The sequence below is a fragment of the Orbicella faveolata genome, unplaced genomic scaffold (assembly GCF_042242905.1).
Source record: "Orbicella faveolata isolate gen_17 unplaced genomic scaffold, um_ofav_v1 contig_48, whole genome shotgun sequence".
Classification (NCBI taxonomy): Eukaryota; Metazoa; Cnidaria; class Anthozoa; order Scleractinia; family Merulinidae; genus Orbicella; species Orbicella faveolata.
In genome coordinates this window covers 9094847-9116420 of record NW_028301578.1, presented here as the reverse complement: position 1 = coordinate 9116420, position 21574 = coordinate 9094847, and the positions used below count along the sequence as shown (strand labels likewise).

At 38.7% G+C, this 21574-nt stretch overlaps 2 protein-coding genes across 2 annotated transcripts; one reads left to right on the top strand and one right to left on the bottom strand.

Moving 5' to 3' along the window:
- Positions 1-4736: 4736 nt before the first annotated feature.
- Positions 4737-5350, bottom strand: LOC110053270 (uncharacterized). The gene is given in 2 exon segments (XM_089281290.1): positions 4737-4875; positions 4877-5350. Coding segments are annotated over 2 exon segments (531 nt in total). The 5' UTR covers positions 5336-5350; the 3' UTR covers positions 4737-4803.
- A 10982-nt stretch (positions 5351-16332) lies between these two features.
- LOC149096417 (uncharacterized) lies at positions 16333-21540 on the top strand. The gene is made up of 3 exons (XM_089281474.1): positions 16333-16894; positions 18406-18436; positions 20264-21540. Exons 1-3 carry the CDS (start codon positions 16601-16603, stop codon positions 20950-20952), a joined length of 1014 nt encoding a protein of 337 aa, XP_089137600.1. The 5' UTR covers positions 16333-16600; the 3' UTR covers positions 20953-21540.
- The last annotated feature ends 34 nt before the right edge of the window (positions 21541-21574 follow it).

Here is a 21574-nt window from a genome sequence, read left to right as displayed (position 1 = left end):
ATTCTAGGAATAAAGTCATTCAGCAGAGAAAGGACTTCCGATCCGGTGAGATGGATTGAAAGGAGAGTTTTGCCCTTTATCCCTGGCCGGATTCGACTTCCGACGAGTCAGATCGACTTAGAAAATGATGAGTTCAGTGGCCCCACGCGAATCATATTAATTCGTCGACATTTAATACCACTTGTTACAGTCTCAAGAGCGACGAAGGTCCATGCTGTCACTGTCTATGCCACTCGACTTCCGGTAGTTTACCCTTTTCATGCTTTAAGAATGATAAAGGTTAACTGATAATGCACAAATCGACTTCCGGTGAGTGAATTCATCAACTACCTTAAAAAGAATCCACCAAGGTTGGGTGTATAAGACATGGATGTCTGTTTAGAAACAGAAAGCGACCCTTGTGTTTCGAGGTTGTTTAAAAACGGTTATTGACATATAATTCCTAACTGATTCGAAAAAAGAGAGATTCATTGAAGAGTGAATAAAGCCAAATTTCCATAATGAATGTAATTACTCATATGAAGAAAATACAATAGTTGCTTAAACCCGCTTGAAGTGAAGGATCTATTAAGTACTAGCTCCTTACGATTCGAAGACAAACTCTAATGTAAATTTTCCACTTCAAACTCAGATCCTTTGAGACTGATGACAATTGGCTTTCGAGACATATTAACTGAATGCGTTTGTTTTCCTCCGAGCTTGTTATTTTTTTCTTTATTTCCAGTCTGTTTTACTCTGTAAAAACCCCTACTATCGGGACCCAAAACTTCCGTTTCGAATTGCATCCTCCTGCATCCTTCATAAGCTGCCTTCGTTCGTATTTCCATCATAAGTTTGGTGATCAGCCGTCGCAACATGAACGCCTTACTTTCAAGGGCAGCGGTGTTATTCAGAAACAGCAAGCGATCCCTGTTGTATGGATCCATGGCAGTTTTGACAATAGGCTTAGAAGAACTGATCCAAAGTGTTGTGTTCAACTGCCCGTGTGAAGGACACTTCCCTTATGGATTGACATTTCTCTGGGCACCGGCCTTGCTGCTGTTTCTCGCCAGTATCCTGGTGAACAGAGATTTGAGGAAGCTGGCAAGAGTCAAGAAGAAGTAAATGACACAATCACCAGGCAGTCGTTATCTGAAAGCATTTCTTGCTACGCCGTATATTTTCATAAATGCAGATATTGCCCCGGTGGCGTGGCTCGTGATATCTTTTCTACAACAGCAGTATTACACATGCGCTTATTTCGGTCCTCCTTTCGACAGTGAGGCTGCAGTGGGCAATGCAATGCAACGTTCAGCGTATTAATATCTGCTGGAATTGACTGATGCATAACGTGACATATGGCACATACTATTACATAACGACCGAATTTGACCACCCGAAACGTGACTCTGACCTTAAAGCATAGGGAGGTGCTGTGTTACAACGGTTTGAATTTATAAAGGTTTGTATGGGAATGCAACGGTTTTGCTTGAAAAGTCAATTATTCTCATATTTTGTGAATAAAATCTATTTACCCTGTTGCTGTGTTGTATTCTTTGTTGTTTGCTAGCTGCTCAGGCCGATCTAACGCGATTTCGGCGAGTTATCGTTCTGTGGGTTTCCACTACTAAGAGAAAGACAAGGTCGGACACTGATTACCGGAGTGCCCACCGCTCGAAGCGAATAACCCCGCCGGCTCAATTCCTCCGTAGAATCGAAGAAGAAATGTTGAAGTTCCATGTCAGTTCACTCGCTATGCGATTTCGTCCACAACACCTTCGCTACGAAACATTTATTTCGAGATCCCTTCGCTCGCAAATTCGAAAATAGCCCCTTCACGAAAGTTAAGATGGGTGTTGGGTAACTATAATTAGCCCGACCGGGGGTAGTCAGCAACGATTTGTCAACGGTCAAACCAAAAATGCTCCCCGGATACCCTCGTGCTTTAGTTGTCAAACCCATAAAGGGAGTGCCCGGTTACCCGGGGAACATTTTGGTCTGACCGTTGACAAATCGTTGCTGACTACCCCCGGTCGGGCTAATTATAGTTACCCAACACCACGAAAGTGTCCTAACTTTTGTGACGCGGCTGTTTTCGAGTTTGCGAGCGAAGCAATCTCGAAATAAATGTATCATTGCGAAGGCGTTGTGGACGGAATCGCGTAGCGAGTGAACTGACATGGAACTTCAACATCTCTTCTTCGATTCTACGGAGGAATTGAGCCGGCAGGGTTATTTTCAGTGGATTTATTCGCTTCGAGCGGCGGGCACTCCGGAAATCAGTGTCCGGCCTTGTCTTTCTTTTAGTAGTGGAAACCCGCAGAACGATAACTCGCCGAAATCGCATTAGATCGGCCCGAGGAGCTGGCAAACAACAAAGAATACAACACAGCAACAAGGTAAGTAGACTTTATTCGCAAAATATAAGAATAATTGGCTTTTCAGGCAAAGCCGTTGCATTCCTATACAAACCTTTGTAAATTCAAACCGTTGTAACACAACACCTCCATATGCTGCAAGGCGTGAGTCATGTTTCGCGTGGTCAAATTCGGTCGTTATGTAATAGTACATGCCATATGTCACGTTAGCCTGAACGTTCGCATAAAAAAGAAAAAAAAAAGGATAACATTGAGAGCTTGGGCCGCCTGTGTTTCGCGGTTCGCATATTGCGTTGGGTAACTATAACCTATGACCACTTAATTGATGAAAAACCGTCTAATTACACCTTATCCCTGGTATCTGAGCAACATAACTACGTTACTCGAAGTGCATCCCTACAACACTTCAATCCCGGTTTCTCCAGAATAAATATAAGGAAATTTTGCCCCACTGTTATTGGATGTTACTACTGGAATGACCTTCCTTTATCTATACGTAACTTAGCGACTAGAAAACGTTTTTAAAAAGCACTCTTCCAGTATTATTTTGCACAGTATTAATTAATTTATACCTCTTCCTCTCCTATGTTAAGTTAACTTTTTTACCCTAATTATTATTGTCATTTAAACAAGGGCATCTAATTAACTTGCTATATTTTTGCCCTTTTCCATTTCTCCTCTTACTTGCCTACTTTATATTTATCTTTGTAATTTTAGAATGGAATAAATAAAGAAAATGAAAAATGAAATGCAAAATTAGCCCGACCGGGGGTAGTCAGCAACGATTTGTCAACACGCAAACCAAAATGTAAAATGGGGTTGACTAGCCTACACGAGTTCTACGGTTCGTGACATTTGTACATTTGCCGTTCTCTGTTCGGTCTCTCGACCTTTTTTGTCGCTTCACTCGTGTTCATGAAGTTACATTTTATCGGCAAAACGCCGTGATTGAAATGGTCTGAAAGTGAACATCAGTTGAGGCATAGATTAAGAAATAACCGAATCGAATGTACTATAGTCCCCTTTAATCCTATCCTATGTAAGTAACTCTACAGAATATTATATCTCGTAATATTCAACAATGATTGCACTACATTTAATTCATTGCATTTTTGGTTGGCACAAAGGTTCACCAAAAACCCGAATTATATAAATCACTGATCAAGCTTCTGTTAGCCCCCAGTTATCATAAATTAAATAAATATATAAATAAACGTTTACAGATGAATAAATGGTACATGAGGCTTAGTGATTAGTACCGAGAAGCAATTTTAACTTACTGCTGGGCATTCTAAGGGTATCAGCTTTTCATTATTTTTCGGATCTTTTCTTACATCATGAATCAAGAGAAAACTAAGGAGTCGCGGACATTAAATAGCTCAATATACTCATGTTAACAAAAACCAAGGAAAACCAAGGCTTAGAATTCAAAACAAAGATTCTACCTTCTTCAAACTCATTCTTTTTTCTTTCACAGGGCTAACCTTGTCAGGGGTAAATATAGCCACCTGGCCGGTGTACTTTGAGTCTGGAAGATCCAAAGAATGAACACATCAAAATTGGAAACTAAGAAAAACGTCTGCAAGCGTGCGTTAGCGAGTTTTGTTTTATTTCCGCAAATATTATCTTACATAAAAATTGCATTGCCACTTAATGAGACAACCAGCTGGGGAGTAAGCCGTCAAATTAAGCGGAGCCTATAGTATACTAAATATACATCACATGCTTATTCAATCATATGCATTTGGGTCTAAGTTGTGCTACTGTTTATGTTGAACTGTTAGTCTCCGTCCATACTACGCTGGAGGAATTTGAAAACGCAGCATTATTTTGTACGGTTAGGCCTTCCGCCCACACTAATCCGTCAGGAAAACGGAACTTTCTGAAAACGCCCTTCTAAACCTGAGGAGTTGAAAACGTCTGCTTTGTTTTAGTGTGACGGAAATCAGTTTGAAAACAGTTTTTCCGTAAACGACATCAGGTTGACAATGCCATTTCCTTGCCCGAATTTCCCTCATACACAAGTCCAAATGACTGATTATCGCTGAGTTTTGACATTTCTGCAGTGTGGACGGGGCCTAGTTTACCGCCGGATAAAGCAATCATGGACGTTATGTTATAAAGACGCAAAAGAGCCCATAGATTAACCTGCATTTTTCAAGGTTTAGGTTGACTATTAATTTTGCGTAATTTGTTAACTTTTGTCTAGTCGGGTCACGTACGAGTACAACAATGATCCACATAGAAACAATGACTGTCATTCAAACAGATAACGTTTTCTGCTTAATTAGATATTAAATTAAATTAGATATTAAATTTCTCAACAAAATTCTCCTTGCTAACTCTGTTGCTAACCTTTTTTGAAATCATTTTTGGTCATTTTGGATGGTAGGTGAGTATGTATCGAGTATCTACAGTTTAAGAACCGTCTGTACCCAGATAACTGTTACGGTTCAGTTCTAATATAAATGTTCCCGTGCGGATCAACCACGTTTTTCACATGACTTCCCTTGTTTTCTTCCACAAGGATCATGTGTGGGCTAGTTATCCCTTGTGTAACCGTCAAAATAGTAATACATGTTTTCCGTCGTCTTAAATGTCGGTCCATAGTTCATCAGAGAAAAGATGGAAGAAGCCCGCTTACTCCTGCACGTATCAGTAACCAGTCTGACGATTTCGCAGTTTACACTTCCTCTTTCCCTATCAACCAAACTTCCGGTTTCTGGATCGCACTTCAACCAGTTGTTTACGTTGCTTTTGATAAGGACCTGTCTAAGAAGTTGTTTCCACCGCGAGAAGTTTATGGCGTTGTAGTCTGTTTCGTTCAATGGAGGATTTGTCGAGATAATAACATCCACCTTCGGGTTCGCTGGCCAATTTGGTCTTGGTGTGATTGCGTTTGACTTACTTTTAAAGTGATTGTATTTCGTGAAAGTATAGCTCCACACTAGAGTCCAGCCTCCTCTATCAGTTTCCATGTCACAGTAGGCCTTGAACGCATTGATCTGGGAATCACCATCAGGGTCAATCCAATAAACACCAGACCGAGTATGAGGTGAGTGGTTGAGAAGGGTCTCGCATGAACGAACTGCTGAAGATTAACCTCTCACCCAAGCACTGTCCAAATCGATAGACTTCCACAAGTGAAATACACGTTGGGATTCCCGCGCCTAAAACGCGAGTGTGGCGCATCTCTAAAGGCACGAGAACTGACAAGAGAAAAGAAAGTTGATATGGTCGAGAATGTCCAACCCAAACACTCTCCAAATCAAGAGACTTTCACAAGTGAAATACACGTGTATAGATTTGAAAAAGGGACAAATCTAGCAGTTTAAAAAAGTCCAGTAAACATAGTTTGAGATGCCGACTGCGAAATCGCGAGGGTGGCGCATCTTTAAACGCGCGAGAACTTACTAGAACTTACTAGAGAAATGATAGTTGATATGGGCTAGAATCTCACACCCAAGCACTGTCCAAATCGATAGACTTCCTCAAGTGAAATACACGTGTATAGATTTGAGGGACAGCTAAAAGTAGCATTTTAAAAAGTTAGGTAAGCATTGGTTAAGATTCCTGCATCTAAAACGACTGTGGCGCATCTCTAAACATGCGAGAACATACAAGAGAAAAGCAAGTTGATAGGGGCGAGAATCTTTCCCCCGAGCACTGTCCAAATCAAGAGACTTACACAAGTGAAATACACGTGTGTAGATTTGGGGGAGGGCTAAAAGAAGTAGCTTTAAAAGGTTAGGTAAGCATTGGTTGGGATCCCCCACCTAAAATGCGAGTGTGGCGCATCTCTAGACTTGCGAGAACTTACGGGAGAAAAGAAAGTTGATACGAGCGGAAATTTTCAACCCAAATACTGTGCAAATCGATAGTTTTCCACCGGTGAAATACACGTGTGTAGATTTGGGGGAGGGCTAAAAGTAGCTCTTTTAAAAAGTTAGGTAAGCATTGGTTGGGATCCCTGCACCTAAAACGCGAGTGTGGCGCATCTCTAAACGCGCGAGAACTTACGAGAAAAAAGAAAGTTGATATGGGCGAGAATCTCTCACCCAAGGAGATGACGCAATTGACTTCTACTGTAAGTATCCTTTCCCGGTGGTTGCTGTTTGTTTGTTTGTTTGTTTTTTGTGTTTTTGTTTTTTAATTCCATGAGAACAGGGCTGTATTCTTCCAAGGCTGTAGGTGTAATTCGTAAAAGCACTGAGTTCTCATAAACCAGTTAGAAATCCCTCCTTCCAGTTCAAATTTATGTTTCTGGCACATGGATGGGCACTTTATATGTAAACCGTGATGTAAGATTATATGATTATATATATATTCTATGATGAAACGTTCTTTTTTATGCATTCCTGTTAAAAATGATGCAAAGTTGACAATTTTAGTAATTTCAATTTGAAGAAAAGGTTCTGTTAGTACCTTCTTGTTACTTGATGAAAATTTTGCGGGGTTTGTTTTACCAGGTCGCTTCATGACGCTTCCTGAAATAAGCAATACCTTCTCAAGTTAAATCGTCATCAGTTTATGGTACGTTATTCAGGTTATTGATTGGAAAAATAATTATACTTTTGAACCTTAGCTCCTCTATTTTTTAGAGGGTGGGAGGTGGGCTGACCTTTATTCGGAGGTCGTTACTTACGGATTTTTACGATTCGTTGTGTGTACGAGCCATTGGCCAAGCGATTGGCCAAGCCATTGGTAGCCGTGCATGGTCACCTAAAGCACTGACAATCTATAAATCTTAGCTCTAAGTACTAAGTTTCTCCTCGCGCTTTTTTTTTTTTTTTTTTTTGCCCTCGGCTGTGTAAGTGTGCGATATTTTCTACACAATAACTTCAATTGCCGAGCATGATAATACTGCACGTGGCTCCCACTGCCAACGACATACTCAGACAAGTATTCCAGATCATCTGGGTTTTTATTCCATAATGATCTGTTTTACATTGATTAATCAAACGCTCCTTTACGTCCGGACAAGCATCTCGATGCAAGCTCAGAGTTTATTGTGATGGCTTTCATTGTGTAAACAAGACATTTACGTCTGCTCGCCGCGCTCAACATCCATTCGTAGGCACTTTGGTATCTTTAAGTTCAGTTTGTAGATCTGAGCTTGGTTCAGGGGGAGAAGCGGAGGAAGGTTCATGTTGTGTAATTCGTTCATCGTTGCGGGATTACTTGATTTATCGCCATTCCCCGGTTTTGTCCACTCACGTTTTTTTCCTGTCCAAGTCTTTCTTCACGTGTGTTCAGACGTGATCTGATATATAATGACTTTGCTTGGTTCCAGATTATTGGCGTCGGTGGAGTCCGGCATCATTTGAAAGCATCGGGAATTTCTTTAACGCACTATTTACTTTTAAAGCGCTATCAATATCGTGACTTCATTTTAAAGCTTGTCTCATATTCCATCGGCCCTTTCTGGTTCATTTTTTATTTAATATCATCGACATGTCACTGAAACAGATTATGACGCCTTCCCTGGCCGCAAGACGAAGAACCCTAGTGAGAGTGTGTAAGGAATGCTTGGAAAATTTCTTACCACTTCTCTGCGGTACTTACAGTAGAAGCCCCGTGCGTCCCGTCATGACTGCGTGCTTTTGAAGCTGATGTTGTCGAAGTTTAATGTCAATCTTTGCATAGGAGAAGGCGGAGGCTATGAGGGAAAGTATTATAAGGGCAAAGAATACGGTAACGGCAACGTCAATATTCCAAAGGTATATCGATGCACATATTATACCAATGATCCAAAAGCAAACGCTAGCCGCACGAACTCGTGGCAAAGTTACGTGTCTGTATCTGAGTCCGGACAACAGAGCTTGAAGTCTATCCACGCTTATTATTGCGCTGGATGTGAAGACTGATACGCCACATAAAACAAGACTTGAGATGATATTTATTTGAATTATATAGAACAATGCTTTCCTTCTCATCCCAGTTGAAACATAAAAGAAAAGCAAAACGGGGAAGTGTGATTGCGAAAAGACCCCGAAACAGAGATCGGTGATCGCCAGGCACCGGAACAAAAGCTTTGTCGGTGAATGAAGAGAAGTCTCTACATGAAGAGCAACAAGGATCAGAGCATTGCCCAGTGATGAAGTGATGGACAGAAAAATGTTCAAAGCTGCAACAAATTCAAATGCGCTCATTGGCATGCTGATATGCTTGTATCGTTCATGTCCCTTGTGAAATTTCCGTCTACGTTCAAGTTCGCCTTAGCTCGTACGTCGAAACCACCTTATTTTTTTGTTCAATTTTGGGCCGGAGTGTTTTGCACGGTGGAAAGGAATCATGATGAGCTGTAACTGACAGCTTGCATTTGCAGAAATATAAACTGACACAATTGAGGCAAAGTATTTCCACAGTTCTGTCTTATTTAAACAATACTGATATTTACCTAGCATAATATTAATTACCTAAACCTCACCTGAACAGCAATCAAACGTGGACATCATCACTCATTCACATCACATCCTAACCTTTCAAATTATTTATCTTTTTAAAGTTTTCAGTGGGATTAGCGGGCGTTGATCGATTCTTGCCGATTGTCAATGGGACGAGAGATCATAGGCCATAAACTGAGTCATCAAATACTAACCAACTCTCAAACTTGTTAAGAAATGGCTCCGGGTCCAATTTGCATAAAATCCGACAACAGCCATAATTTTTCAGCTTTTTACTCTAAATATCTTGAGACTTGACAGCAATATGAAAGCTGGTATTAGTGCTAGATGACTAGGTAGGAAGGGAAAATGGAGTGATTGCATGTTCTGGTGAGTAGGATTTTTGTAATTCCGGATTTTACCCAAAACTTTGATGTTATTACATGTCTGATAAGAGGTAATGGCTTTTGAGTCTAACGGGTAATATTTCGGCGTTTTACGGTTAATGGTTAATTTATTTTCCTTACGGTTGGTTAACATGCAGCAATCTTATGAACCATTATTAACCATTCTGTTGAAAGTTAAAAGATAATTTTACTTCACTCTAAAACATATTTTGAAAGGCCTTAGGACCATTCCGGAAAAAATAGTATTATTATAAGAATTGCAAACTAATATGGTATACAAAGCTACCAGACTGAAAATACAAAAAAGCTTGACGACAGATCTTGAGACTTTCACCTTTTTGGCTTCTTGGTCGCACTGTTTTGATCCCCCAGCAGAAAAAAATCGGGGTTTAGAGATGAATTTAGGTAGATAAGACTTCATGCAACGTAGAAATCTATATCATATGCGTTTTCAGATATCTGGTCATATGTCATAAGCATAGCCCGCAAAACGACAAACGGAATAAACCAGATATTTATAATGTCAACCGAACCCATAATACGCTAGAAAGTGACTGCTTGTATCGGGCTATATTCAGAGTCACTTGTCTTCCGTTAGGTTGTACCCTTATGACTGCGGGCACTTGAAGGCCAGTGTTGTCGAAGCTTCAGATAAATCTTTGCATAAGAGAAGACAAAGGCTGTTAGAGAAAATAGTATGAGTGCAAAGGCTACAGTTACGGCCATACAGATACTCCAAAGGTATATAGATACACGTGACATACCAATCAACCAAAAGCAAGATATAAGTGCTCGGACTCGTCCAGAAAACTGTCCACGTGACACAAAACAAAGCTTGAAGCGCTGCCCGTTATAGTTATGCAGTAAATAACTTTCCAACTTATTTCAGTTGTTACAGAAGATAAAGGCAAAACGGCGTTGAGTGGTGGTGTAATAACTCCAACACAAAGATCAGTGACCGCAAGACATCGCAACAAAGTTTTGTTGGCGGATGAAGTGTCTTTATGGAAAGCAACTGAAGGATCAGAGAATTGCCAAGTGATGCAGTGATGGATAGAAAAAGGTTCAAAGCTGAAAAAAATGCGGCCATGTCTTTTGGTAATTGTTCTGAATGTTTTGTTCAAAGTGAAGTTCGCCATTCTTGATTATTGACTCTCCTGCTTGTAAGCGTGTTGTGCTGGAAAAAAAAAATCTTCCAATAAGTGTGTCTTACATGTATGCCAGAGTATTTTAGACATTTTCTGTGCAAAAAATCTTTATTCAGGGCTTTTAGAATGAGCATACGGCATTAAGTAATAGTCAAAAATAAATAAAGGTCAGAAGAACGGAAAAAAGATCGTTAAAGATTCAATAAAGCATCTGCCGAGTTGGGATTTAAAATGTTTTCTTGTCTACCTTCTTTTAGTCTGGAAAATGATATGTTATACAGATCGTTAACAGTTGTAGCACGTTCCAGAATATCCTACTTCAGAAGGCTTTCAAGCCTGCATTCTTTGTAATATAACTAAACTGAGATTGACATTGCTGTATATTAATCCGATCCGTATTCACTCAGGCATTACTTATGAACCAATTAATTCCGAAATTCTTCGACGTGTTTTATTCAAAAGAAAGACCCATTTTTGTACTATGGACCTTTGAAGGAAATAAAGTTCCAGGACTACGCAATGTGAAAGTAAATGGCTAAGGCTAGTTTGTTTCAGTTTCTCTACCCTAAATTGGACTTTGAACTACTTTCTTTTGCGAGTATAGTATTTATTGGTAAAAGAGATAAATGAGATTCCATTGGCCACGGCGATGTGCATGTTTGGCTCAGCTTCCTTGAGAAACTTTTCACTAAATCGGAGTCAAGTTAATTGTCAATTCAACTGAAATCCGTATTGAGCGTGTAAAGACCGGACTTAACCAAATTGTTGTTTAGAGATGATTTCTTCACTGTTTTGATTTACATCGTTGGAATCGTTCTACGAACAAGACATTCCAGCGATATTTTGCTTTAGCCCCATCACCAGTTCAAATAACTGAACATTTTACCACACCTGCAAGCGCCCATACTTTTTTTTTGTCCTGGATTTGTATCGGAGAAAATCATTCTACTAACAAAATATTTCAGCAATTTTTGGCTCTGTCACCGGTTCAAATAACTGTTTTTCCACACCCAGAAGTTTTCATGCTTATTCTTCCGTAAACAGGCCTCGATTTACATCGAGCGAATCATTCTGCGACCAAAGCATTCCAGCGATATTTCACTTTACCACCAGTTCAAATAACTGGACATTTTGCCACGCCTAAAGGCATTCAGGCTTACTCGTAGGTAAGCAACCCTCGATTTACATCATTGGAATCATTCTACGAACAAAACATTATCTATTGCTGGTTCAGATAACTGGGCATTTTACCACTACCACAAGCGCCTAATACTTTTTCGTCCTCAATTTGTATTTAAAAAAAAAATTCGCCGGGCCAGTAGAGCGCTTCAGGGGACACCTTCGGAAAACTTTTCGCTGTTTTATCCGGTGGAGCTCACTTTACAAAATGGTAGAACTTGTTATTCCAAACAATCGTATGATTTTTGTTGTTGTTGTTGTTGTGTTTTTTTTTTTTTTTTGTTTTTTTTTAATTTAACGGTTGTTTGGCGGGAAAATGACGTCACAGTGCTGAAGGGAAATTTTCATCCCCCTTTTATGGCAGGCACAAAAAAAAAAATGATTCCGAAAGAGCTCTCTGAGGTTAGGTAAATTGGGAAAAAATTATCGAAAACAGCTCAATCCCTCTTGAAGGTGTAAAGTGTCGAAATTTGAATTTTTCGCCATTTTGTTACACTATTTTAGAGCATTTAGCAAATTGAGATCTTTTTATCTTCAAGACCGATTGAGCTTTTTCAATACTTTTTTTTTCGCATTTCACTTTATTTTGTCTCAACAAGTTCTTTCAGAATCATCCACTAACGAAATATTTCAGCAATATTTCGCTCTGTACTGTCCCCAATACACCGATTCCAGAAAAAAAACCAGAAGTTGCACGCAAGCGAGGCTTAATAGCCCTCGAGCTTTCAAAATGGCGGACGAAATGCTGGGGAAGAACGAAAAAATTCGAATGTATGTAGGTTAGAGCTACTTGTCTGGAGCAAATGTGGTAAAGAAAAGGAAAAGAGTTGGACACAAGTGTTGTGCGGTTGCAAACTCTAATAATCGAAGCAAAAACCGACCTGATTTATCATTTCCACGACTGAGTTTCCTTCCGACAAGCTAGCCAGATAAACAAAGAAGAAAAAAGTGGGAAATACTTATGCAAAGGGGAGATGTCTAGTTTACCTCGGTAGGAAATATTGTTGTTTTTCCGAGCACTTCTTGCCAAGTGATTTTAAACTGAGTACACTTTTTGAAACTGGGAGCCGTACCCTCGGCTTTCCCTTGGGCAAAAGTTGATGAGGAATCTCTGTGTAGAGCTAAATATGTGATGCATCTGAGTCTGGCATATGAATACCCATCAGCTTCAATCAACTTAGGAATTAATCAGTTTTCATCCCTCTGAGATAAACAAAAAAAGTTTCCCAAAAACAATGTTGAATGTGGAAGGACATTAGTGATTTAAATACAGCCATTGATGAATTTTGAATATTTTTTACTCGCTTAATATTTCAGCAAGATCTGGTTTTTAGGTTTAATGTTTCAGAACTAGTAGTGTCAGATAAATTATCGCATGGGCCAATTTCCTGTACTTGATGTTGGGGAGCCAGCCCATTAATTATTTACCTGAAGTTTTCCTAGGCTGAATTTGAAAACATAAGGTGCAGAATAGACTGCAGAGAGATAAAAGGTCAGACACCCAAGACCTGGACATCCAAAAGTGAACTTTACTCTGAATAAGTCTGACAACACATTTTAAGGCCTAGTAGGAATTTTCCTTAATGTCGTAGATTTGATAGACAGCTTGTACTGGCAAGCAGGAAGGTTATAATCTTCATCCATTCTATGCATGCAACCAAGTAAACCAGAACTGACTATAATTTTAATACCAATTTTCTAAGGAAGACTGTTTTCCAACCATGAACCAGAACTGCAAATGTAAGAATACAAGCTGAAATGGCTATTAGGAGAATAAATGGATGGCATGTATTTGATGGTGTAACTCCACTAAGGTTGTGTAGAGTTGTTAATCAACCCTGGATAGTGAGCTATTTGCTTGTAAACTGGCAGAAAAAAGTTATCTGATGTTTATTTGTCATTTGGTAGTGACTTTAAACAGAGTACATGATATTGTTCATCAGTGGCAATTAAATATTTGGTGATTTCCACCGTACTGAAATTGTGCATTATGTGACTTCATGTTCTATTTTCTGGCACAGGGTGTAACATAGAAGGACGCATGGTAGAGCTGGTGTATAATTTTGCTAACAACATAAAAGTGCAATTGAATTTGACCTCACTGAGAATTTCATACATTGTATGATCTTATAGATTCCCAATTGTTTTGAACTATTTTGAAATATTTATTCAAATATTCATCACCAGAGAAAAACTGGAAGTAGCGGAATTCTCTCATATTAAATGCTGGACAAACTTTTTAGACCTTTCATGTACATTATTTATTCTGGCTTTAGCAATAATCACATCGTGTAAGGCCATCTCTAAGCATTAGGTAAGCCAATTCACATATAATATATTTATCATAAATTGTTCAATATTCTTTAGCATCTCCTTCCACCATTCTATGTCCAAGGCATTTTGCTCATTAAAAATTTGCCGTTACTTTCAATTTATAGCCAGGACATTCCAAAGTCTGTTCACAACAAAGAGTAGTTGTTGTACATTGTACATCATAAACTGAAGTTCATATGACTCTTGTTTACTTTTAAACCAGTGTCAAACATTTTGCATATTGATTTTATAAGGCAATCTTTCAGGTTCTCACTATCCATAACAATGACATTCCTAGCTTAAATTATTTCATGGAGATTGCCCTTACTTGGGTCTGTAACCTCAGTCCAGCTGGGGGACCCTAGGGAGGTCCCCAAAATTTCCCCTTTCTCTTGAACAAAAAAAAAGCATTTTGTTACTTGCTCCTTCGTCGATCCCTGTTGATGCATTATTTCAGTGTACTTGTTCATTACTAGTTGCTAGTTTTCTAGGCCATCTTTCATGGCATGTGACTGATAGTCTTTGTTACACTGTAGTACACGTCACTGATAATTTTATTGGTGATTTGACTGATGAATCAGCTTTGTGATTGCGTCCTACCCTGTAACGCAATGATGCTGTCACTGTACCGAACCCTTGCTTATACCATTCTTGGTGAGTAGATCGTGGTCTTGTTTGATACTCTGATTAGCATCTTTTGAACTTTTAAAAGGATTTCCCTTTATTCACTAACACCGATTGTTAATTTATGAAGAGAGATTGGATGTTCTCTAACTTGAGAAGACTGAAGTCGTCAGTGAAAAATGAATCAGCCGTAGGAAATTTTTTAAAGTGTTTTGTTGCAATATTCCCGATATCCGGCAAAATTTTTTAATTTACTTCCGTATGTTCTTTCGAGCTCTTCCTGTAGCTTTAGTAAAGCATTCTTCGGGTCAGGGTCGAAAACTTTTACAATTTTCATTTCATTCAGATTCTTTTTCCTAAACCGACCATGAACAAAGTTCTTTTAGGCAATAAAAATGGTGAGAACAGGTTGTTTTTGTGCATATTGGAGATCGAGACAATCGAAGGATGGAAAACATGCCCTTTAAAAGTTCCTTTATTTTGCCCCTTTGATTTATTCGGCGACTTTTAAGCCAGAATTTTGATTGGCTGAGTGTCAATTTTTCAACGTTCTTCGCTCACACTGACGCCGAAAATATCATCAGAAGAGAGATTGGCCTTTCTTCTTCGTTCGCCATGTTGCTTTAATTACCGCGAGGGCTATTAAACCTCGTTTCGGTGCAACTTCCGGTTTTTTCTGGAATCGGTGTATTCAAATAACTGGAGTTTTACCACACAACAGGCGCCTACGCTTTTCGCGTCCGTAATCAACCCACAGTTTGCATTAAAGGAATCATTTCACGAACAAAGCACTTTAGCGATATTTCACTCTCCCGCCAGTTTAAATCACTGGACGCTAAACAAAGAGACTACGAAAATGAACTGAAATATGAAACACCACGCGATCAAATAATCACCCAAAATTCTCAGGTTAACGGCTACACATATGCCACCGCGTGGATTGTACCACAAAAGAACATAAGTTCCTTAATCCGCGCTCCGCTGGGAAACCGGGTGAAAAACCGAACACTACTGGACTGAACAAGTCGTCTCGGTATTTATTAAATTCTTCTAGTATAACAATGCTTTATTTACTCTTGGCACTTACTGCACATTTGCGAAGAAAATTACAATAACTTAGGCAAAAGATGTGTTTTTAAAGTCGAGCCAGGGGGATAGATGAACCTTGCGGTTTTCGAGTTATTCCTCTGCCTTTTTACGCCCACATAAACGATGTTTGTGGCCTCACTTTTTTATAGAGCGATGAACATTTACACACTTCGTTCGCCTGTTTATTTGTGTTTACCCATTGGTGGTCTACGGGTTTCGTCTTCCACTGATAATACAAATGTTTTTAACATCACTTTCTTAGAACGAAGACTCATCATACTGTACATGCTTGCTTCACGGCTGTGACGGGTCGTCACGACCCGTCTCGCCTCGTCGCGATCCGCGTCAACTTGGCGACTCGTCTCGGATCGTGACGATCCGCCAACATTTTCAGGGGTAGGTCTAGACAAGTATACGCGGTTTCACGAACTTTTTTTTCTCAGTCACTAGAATGCTATTGAACTTACTTTCAAAGACGGAAGTCACTGTTTGTTATTATAGGAAGTCATTCAGCAAATGTAAATAGACAGTAAATCAAAGAAGGGAAAAACTAAACATGGAAATAAAAATCGTATTTTCTCCATCTGAAAACTCTCGGTTTCCACTTGAATGCTGACATTTATTTGATTTATGAAATAAGGTATTGTAAATAAAGAAACTGGCAGTAAGTCAGAAGCAATCAAATAATAATAACATTCCAAAAAAAGGTAATTTGTTGATGAATATTGGGTGAAAAAAACACGGTATTGTTTCCTTCACATAAAAAAAGAAGGTTTTGAATGTCCTTAAAGCTTCTAAGACTTATGTATCTTTATTGCACTGAATCCTACTCCGGTACAATATAAGCTTTTTTTTTTTGTTTTGTTTTTTGTTTTTTGTTTTTTGTTTTGTTTTGTTTTGTTTTTTGTTTTGTTTTTTTTGTCGGCTCATCATTTCGCTCTGTATTTAAGCCAATGTTTAGCTTAAATCTGTTGTTTGTTGCTTTATTTCAGTGATTGTAATGATCCCTTTTTTTTTCCGCTTCAATTCGTATGTTTTAAGACCGCTGCAATCTATTTTCTTTTTTTCACTATTATTTTTTCAAATATTGTTTGCAGATGTTGCAAGCCACTGTCGCTATTATTTTGTTAGTAACGACAACGACTAAAGCTGAAGAACATCAAGTTTTCTTTAAAATTGAAGAAAACCCTTTCCAACATGGTGGATATTCTATTTGGGAAGGAGCAGTTGGCTCGCTAATATCCTGTTCCCTGAAGTGTGCTAGGCAGGATGGGTGCAACAGCGTAAACTTCGAACAAAGTCAGAGAGCTTGTTCCCTATTCGGACACGAAAAAACACAGCAGCACGCAAATAGGATTTCACAACAACAAGGATATTTTTATATGGAAAAGGTTTGTTATTTAAGTGTTACTGCATGAACTCTAAGCTACAGGACGAGATCGTCCTAGTTTTAAGACTTCTAATAAACGCAAATCGAATCGTTTTTTTTTTTTTTTTTTTTGAGCGCTATCGAACAGAATGTATTAACCTGGCGTAAAAGTGAACGTTGACTAGCCCTCGATTTATGTCGAGGAGATGATATGTTGCATTCTGACAAAAACAAACATGATGAAAAACTAAAACTATATTTTATTTTTTATTTTTCATTTATTTTATTTTATTTTATTATTATTACTTTTTTTTTTTTTTTTTTTTTGCGAGGTAATTCCTGTTATTCAACAGCGTTTGGCTTGGACGGTTTCTAATGTCTTACTAAAAGACTTTTAAATGCAGTTCTGCAAAATACGGCCCTTTCTGCATCAAACTTTGAAGCACTACTCCGACGCTAAGTCGATTTTTTTTTTTTTTCTTCATGAGTTCGAGTCACCGGCCTGTGACCTCGATCTCATATTAGTTGGTCTGCCTTTACTTTTTAGTAGTAAACAACACGAAGAAGAAAACATGCTAGAGACCTTAACTTAGATTATACCACCAGCTGAATTATCGTTTCAATTAATGGTACACCGGACGAAACAGACATTTTGCAGTATACCTGAATATACTCTTATTGGGGAACAAGGTCTATCAAAACATACCAATCAATAAGTGCAAGATTGAAAGACACGCCTTAAGCTATTAATTCATATTTTATTAGTAATGATGGCAACACTACCGAAAGGATATTTAAGCTCTAATTAGTTTAATTATATTTAACAATTATTCACCAATGCTTTTGAGCCTGAGGCGAATGTGTTTTTGTATAACTTTCAGAGGTGAATATTAAAGACTGAGAAACAACGGACTAAAACATAAAAACACAGGCGCAATTGTTCGTGTCCATTAACCTATGCAAACGTAGTTTTAATAATAAGCTTACATGTACATTGATTGTCAACCAATTTACTCATCGAGTTCGGCAGTAAAACAAACGAGCGAGCGAAACACTACGAAAAATAAATTCATCCGGTACCTTTGTTTTATCGTTGTTGACTTCATGTACAGTTGTCATCATCGCCTAAAAATGAGTAGCTTTAGCTTGAAGGAAAATAAATTTCGGTCAATCGATCTGACCCGCTGGCGAACAACGCAACTACTGCGTTTACGATTCTTAAAAGCCTTGAATACGAGTTCTTGAAACGATTTTTGGTCCAAGGGCGACAGCAGTCAATTTGAAAATTTTCCATCCTTTCAAATATCTTGGACTTGGAGTGATGTCTTCCAAATCAATGAAAACTTCATTCAGCAACTGTCCGCCACGTTTATGGCAAAGATGGCGAGCTTAGTAACCAAGCTCTCGTGAGGTGAATTAATATAGCGTCATATAACAAGCTTTTCGACCAATCAGAATGTCCAATCCTTATATTCACCTCTGGTCTGAGTCTCTTTATTCGGAATTGATTTTCTCATTTCCTACTCATTTTAGGTTGTCATTTCGAAGGCCTCTACATCACTAGGTAAGGGCATTTTCTTTCTTTTGTCCTTTTTAATGACTTATGTTGATTTCACTAGCAAAAGTCTATATGACGAAACAGTGCTTGTACCATCTTCAACAATGTTTCACAATTTGCCATATTTTTGGTCAAAGCAGTGGCTAAATTATGACTTTGCATTAGCAAGAGGTTATCTAGGTACGAGAGTGAATCCCCCATATAGGCGTTATATCCAAGGTAAGTTATTTTTAGACATTGTACCCAGTTCTTCCGCGGATGTTACTCGCGCTTTACGTGGATGTTTTCGTGGAGGATCTGTTTATGTCGTTTCGTTTCGTTTCGTTTCAAAGCAAAGGAAAACCTCCAACGCTGTTGGGATGTCTTCTTCAATGACATTTTGATTACAAGCAAGGGAGCTTCGGCTCTCGGTATGTTTTAATGCATTTCGAAACTTTAACAGGATTTCAAATAAGTGACGGATGTGCCCTGTACAAACAATAACAACTAAATGAACGGCAGGGAAGTGTTTTGACAAACAAGTGCAAAGCAATGCAAACAATCGTCCAAACGCAAGCTAGGCAACCGAACAAACAGATGGTCGAAAGTGTAGGCAGGCACTCGCTTCCCAACTGGCAAAAAGCAGTTTAAGCAGCAACGGCAACAACGCCAAAGACAACGTTGCTTAAAAAACGACTAAATATTGAACCTACGAATCTCGCGAAAATTTAGATTGATTCAGTTGGTCTATACTGTCAGAAATATCCCAAACAGAATATGTAAGACAGCGGCAACTTAGAAAAAGAAATTTTAAAAATTGGCCGTCGTATAGTTCACGTTCTCTCTAATATGCAGTGTTTGGTTATTCCACGTTCTTGTTTTGTTACCTTTTGTAAACAACGGCAAAGAAATGAACAAAGGATTATAACGCGCTTACACAGTACTCGTTGCCGTTACCGTTAAAGTTTGCTTAATGAAACTCCCTAATATCGAGCAAACGGTCAAATAATGAACAGCCAAACGAGCACAAAACAAACGAAAGCCCGGCCGAACAAAAAGACGGTTGAGAGTGCAAGAAACATCTGTGCTATGAAAGGAAATCAAAACATATAAAATGACGTTCCGGCCATTTCGTCTCAGGTGGTTTCAAGAAAGTCGCTTTGGCTGTACGTCCACATCGCGCAAGTAACATTCTCGGAAGAACTAAGTACCATGTCTAAAAATAACTTAACAGGGATTACCTTGGGTAGAAGGCCTATATGGAGAACTCACTCTCTTACCTTGATAATCTTTTGGTATAAGCGTTTCCACCACATAACGATAGCATTTGAAAACGTCTGCAAAACTTGCGTGTGACCAGCCTATCATAAAATTCTTATCGAACCTTACTTATCCTTAAAAAGTATTGTTATGTCTTTAATTTTCGACTTTTCGAAGTATTGTTCTTGATAAGTGCCCCTTTAATAACAACAATTTTGACCAAGAGATCATGAAAACAATATTAGTTGTTCTCGTTTTCCAGTTATCTTGTTTGCCTATCCTGTTTTGAAATTTCCCATTCGAAAATTGGAAGTTACCAAAATTATAGATTCTACGGCAAGTAATTTTGACGTCAACCCCGTCCGATCCGAATTGAAGCAAGGAAAACGATTTAAAACAGGTAAACTGCTCTTTGTAATAATAATAATAACAATAACAATAACAATAACAATAACAATAACAATGACAATGACAATGACAATGACAATGACAATGACAATGACAATGATAATGATAATGCTAATCAGTAATAATAATAATAATAATAATAATAATTAAATTTACATAGCGCTAATTACGTAGCGCTTTATGTAGGTGCCACTCAATCATCGACAGTTCCTTCGTGCCAGACCCTCCTCAAACAATCACCACATATTCCCTCGGGAGTTTATTGGATTGACCCCGATGGTGGTTCCCAGTTCAACGCGTTCAAGGCCTACTGTGACATGGAAACTGATGGAGGAGGCTGGACTCTAGTGTGGAGCTATACTTTCAAGAATTACAATCGCTTTAAAGATAAGTCAAACGCAATCACACCAAGACCAAATTGGCCAGTAAAACCTGAAGTGGATGTATCAATCTCAATAACTCCTCCGTTGAACGAAACAGACTACAACGCCATGGAGTTCTCGCTGTGGAAACAATTTGGCAGACAGGTCCTCATCAAAAGCAACATAAACAACTGGTTGAGGTGTGATCCAGGAAACGGAAGCTTGGTTGATTGGAAGAGCGGGACTGTAAACTGTCAAATTGTTAAGCAGGTCACTGAAACGTGCAAGTATAGACCTGCTCCTTCCAGGTTTGTCGCTCCGGGTAATTATGGACCGAAATTTAAGACGACGGATAACATGTACTACTATTTTGACGGTTACACCAGAGATAACTGGCCCACACATGCTCCTTGCGGAAGAAACCAGGGAAATCATGTGAAAAACGTTGTTAATCTACACGGGAACATTTTCATTCGAAAACCTAGCAGTTTACTTGGTACAGACGGTTCTTAAACTACATAATAGAAATATACTCACTTGCAAGCCAAATCAAATGGAAGAGTTTGATATGAAGCGCGACTACCAATTCTAGCTATGATCAAAGCAGTAGATAATGACAAAGAGAAAAACAAAATAAGAAGAATCTTGACTTATTGACTTTGTGCTTTTGCCGTGAAGGAGATCTAGAATAAAAATAGATTAACCAGAACAAAAATATATATTGTATTGCAAAACAACATTTTACCCAAAATGACGAGCATGCATTAAACTAATGATCGTTGGTATAAAGGTGTTTTGATTTTCTCTTTACACAAAGAGAATGAATATTCCAAATAGTACTGGTAAATTTACTCCGGATCAAACAATTAAACTTGGGCAAGGAAATAAAATTATCAACGTTAGTGTCATCGTTTTCGAAAAGCTCATTTTTCAAAATGTCGAAAAAGCTGTGGAAACACTCGCCTGCGGCTCGTGTTCCCAGGCATTTCTCGTTCTCCCAAACTTCCACTTGTGTTTCTATAACTCGATAGAAACACGGTATACGTTTTTTATTTCTTAAGAAGAACATAAAGCTGCCTTTTCAAATTTCTCCGGCGTAGAGTGAACGGGGCCTAAGTTCAAGCTAAAGAGGAAC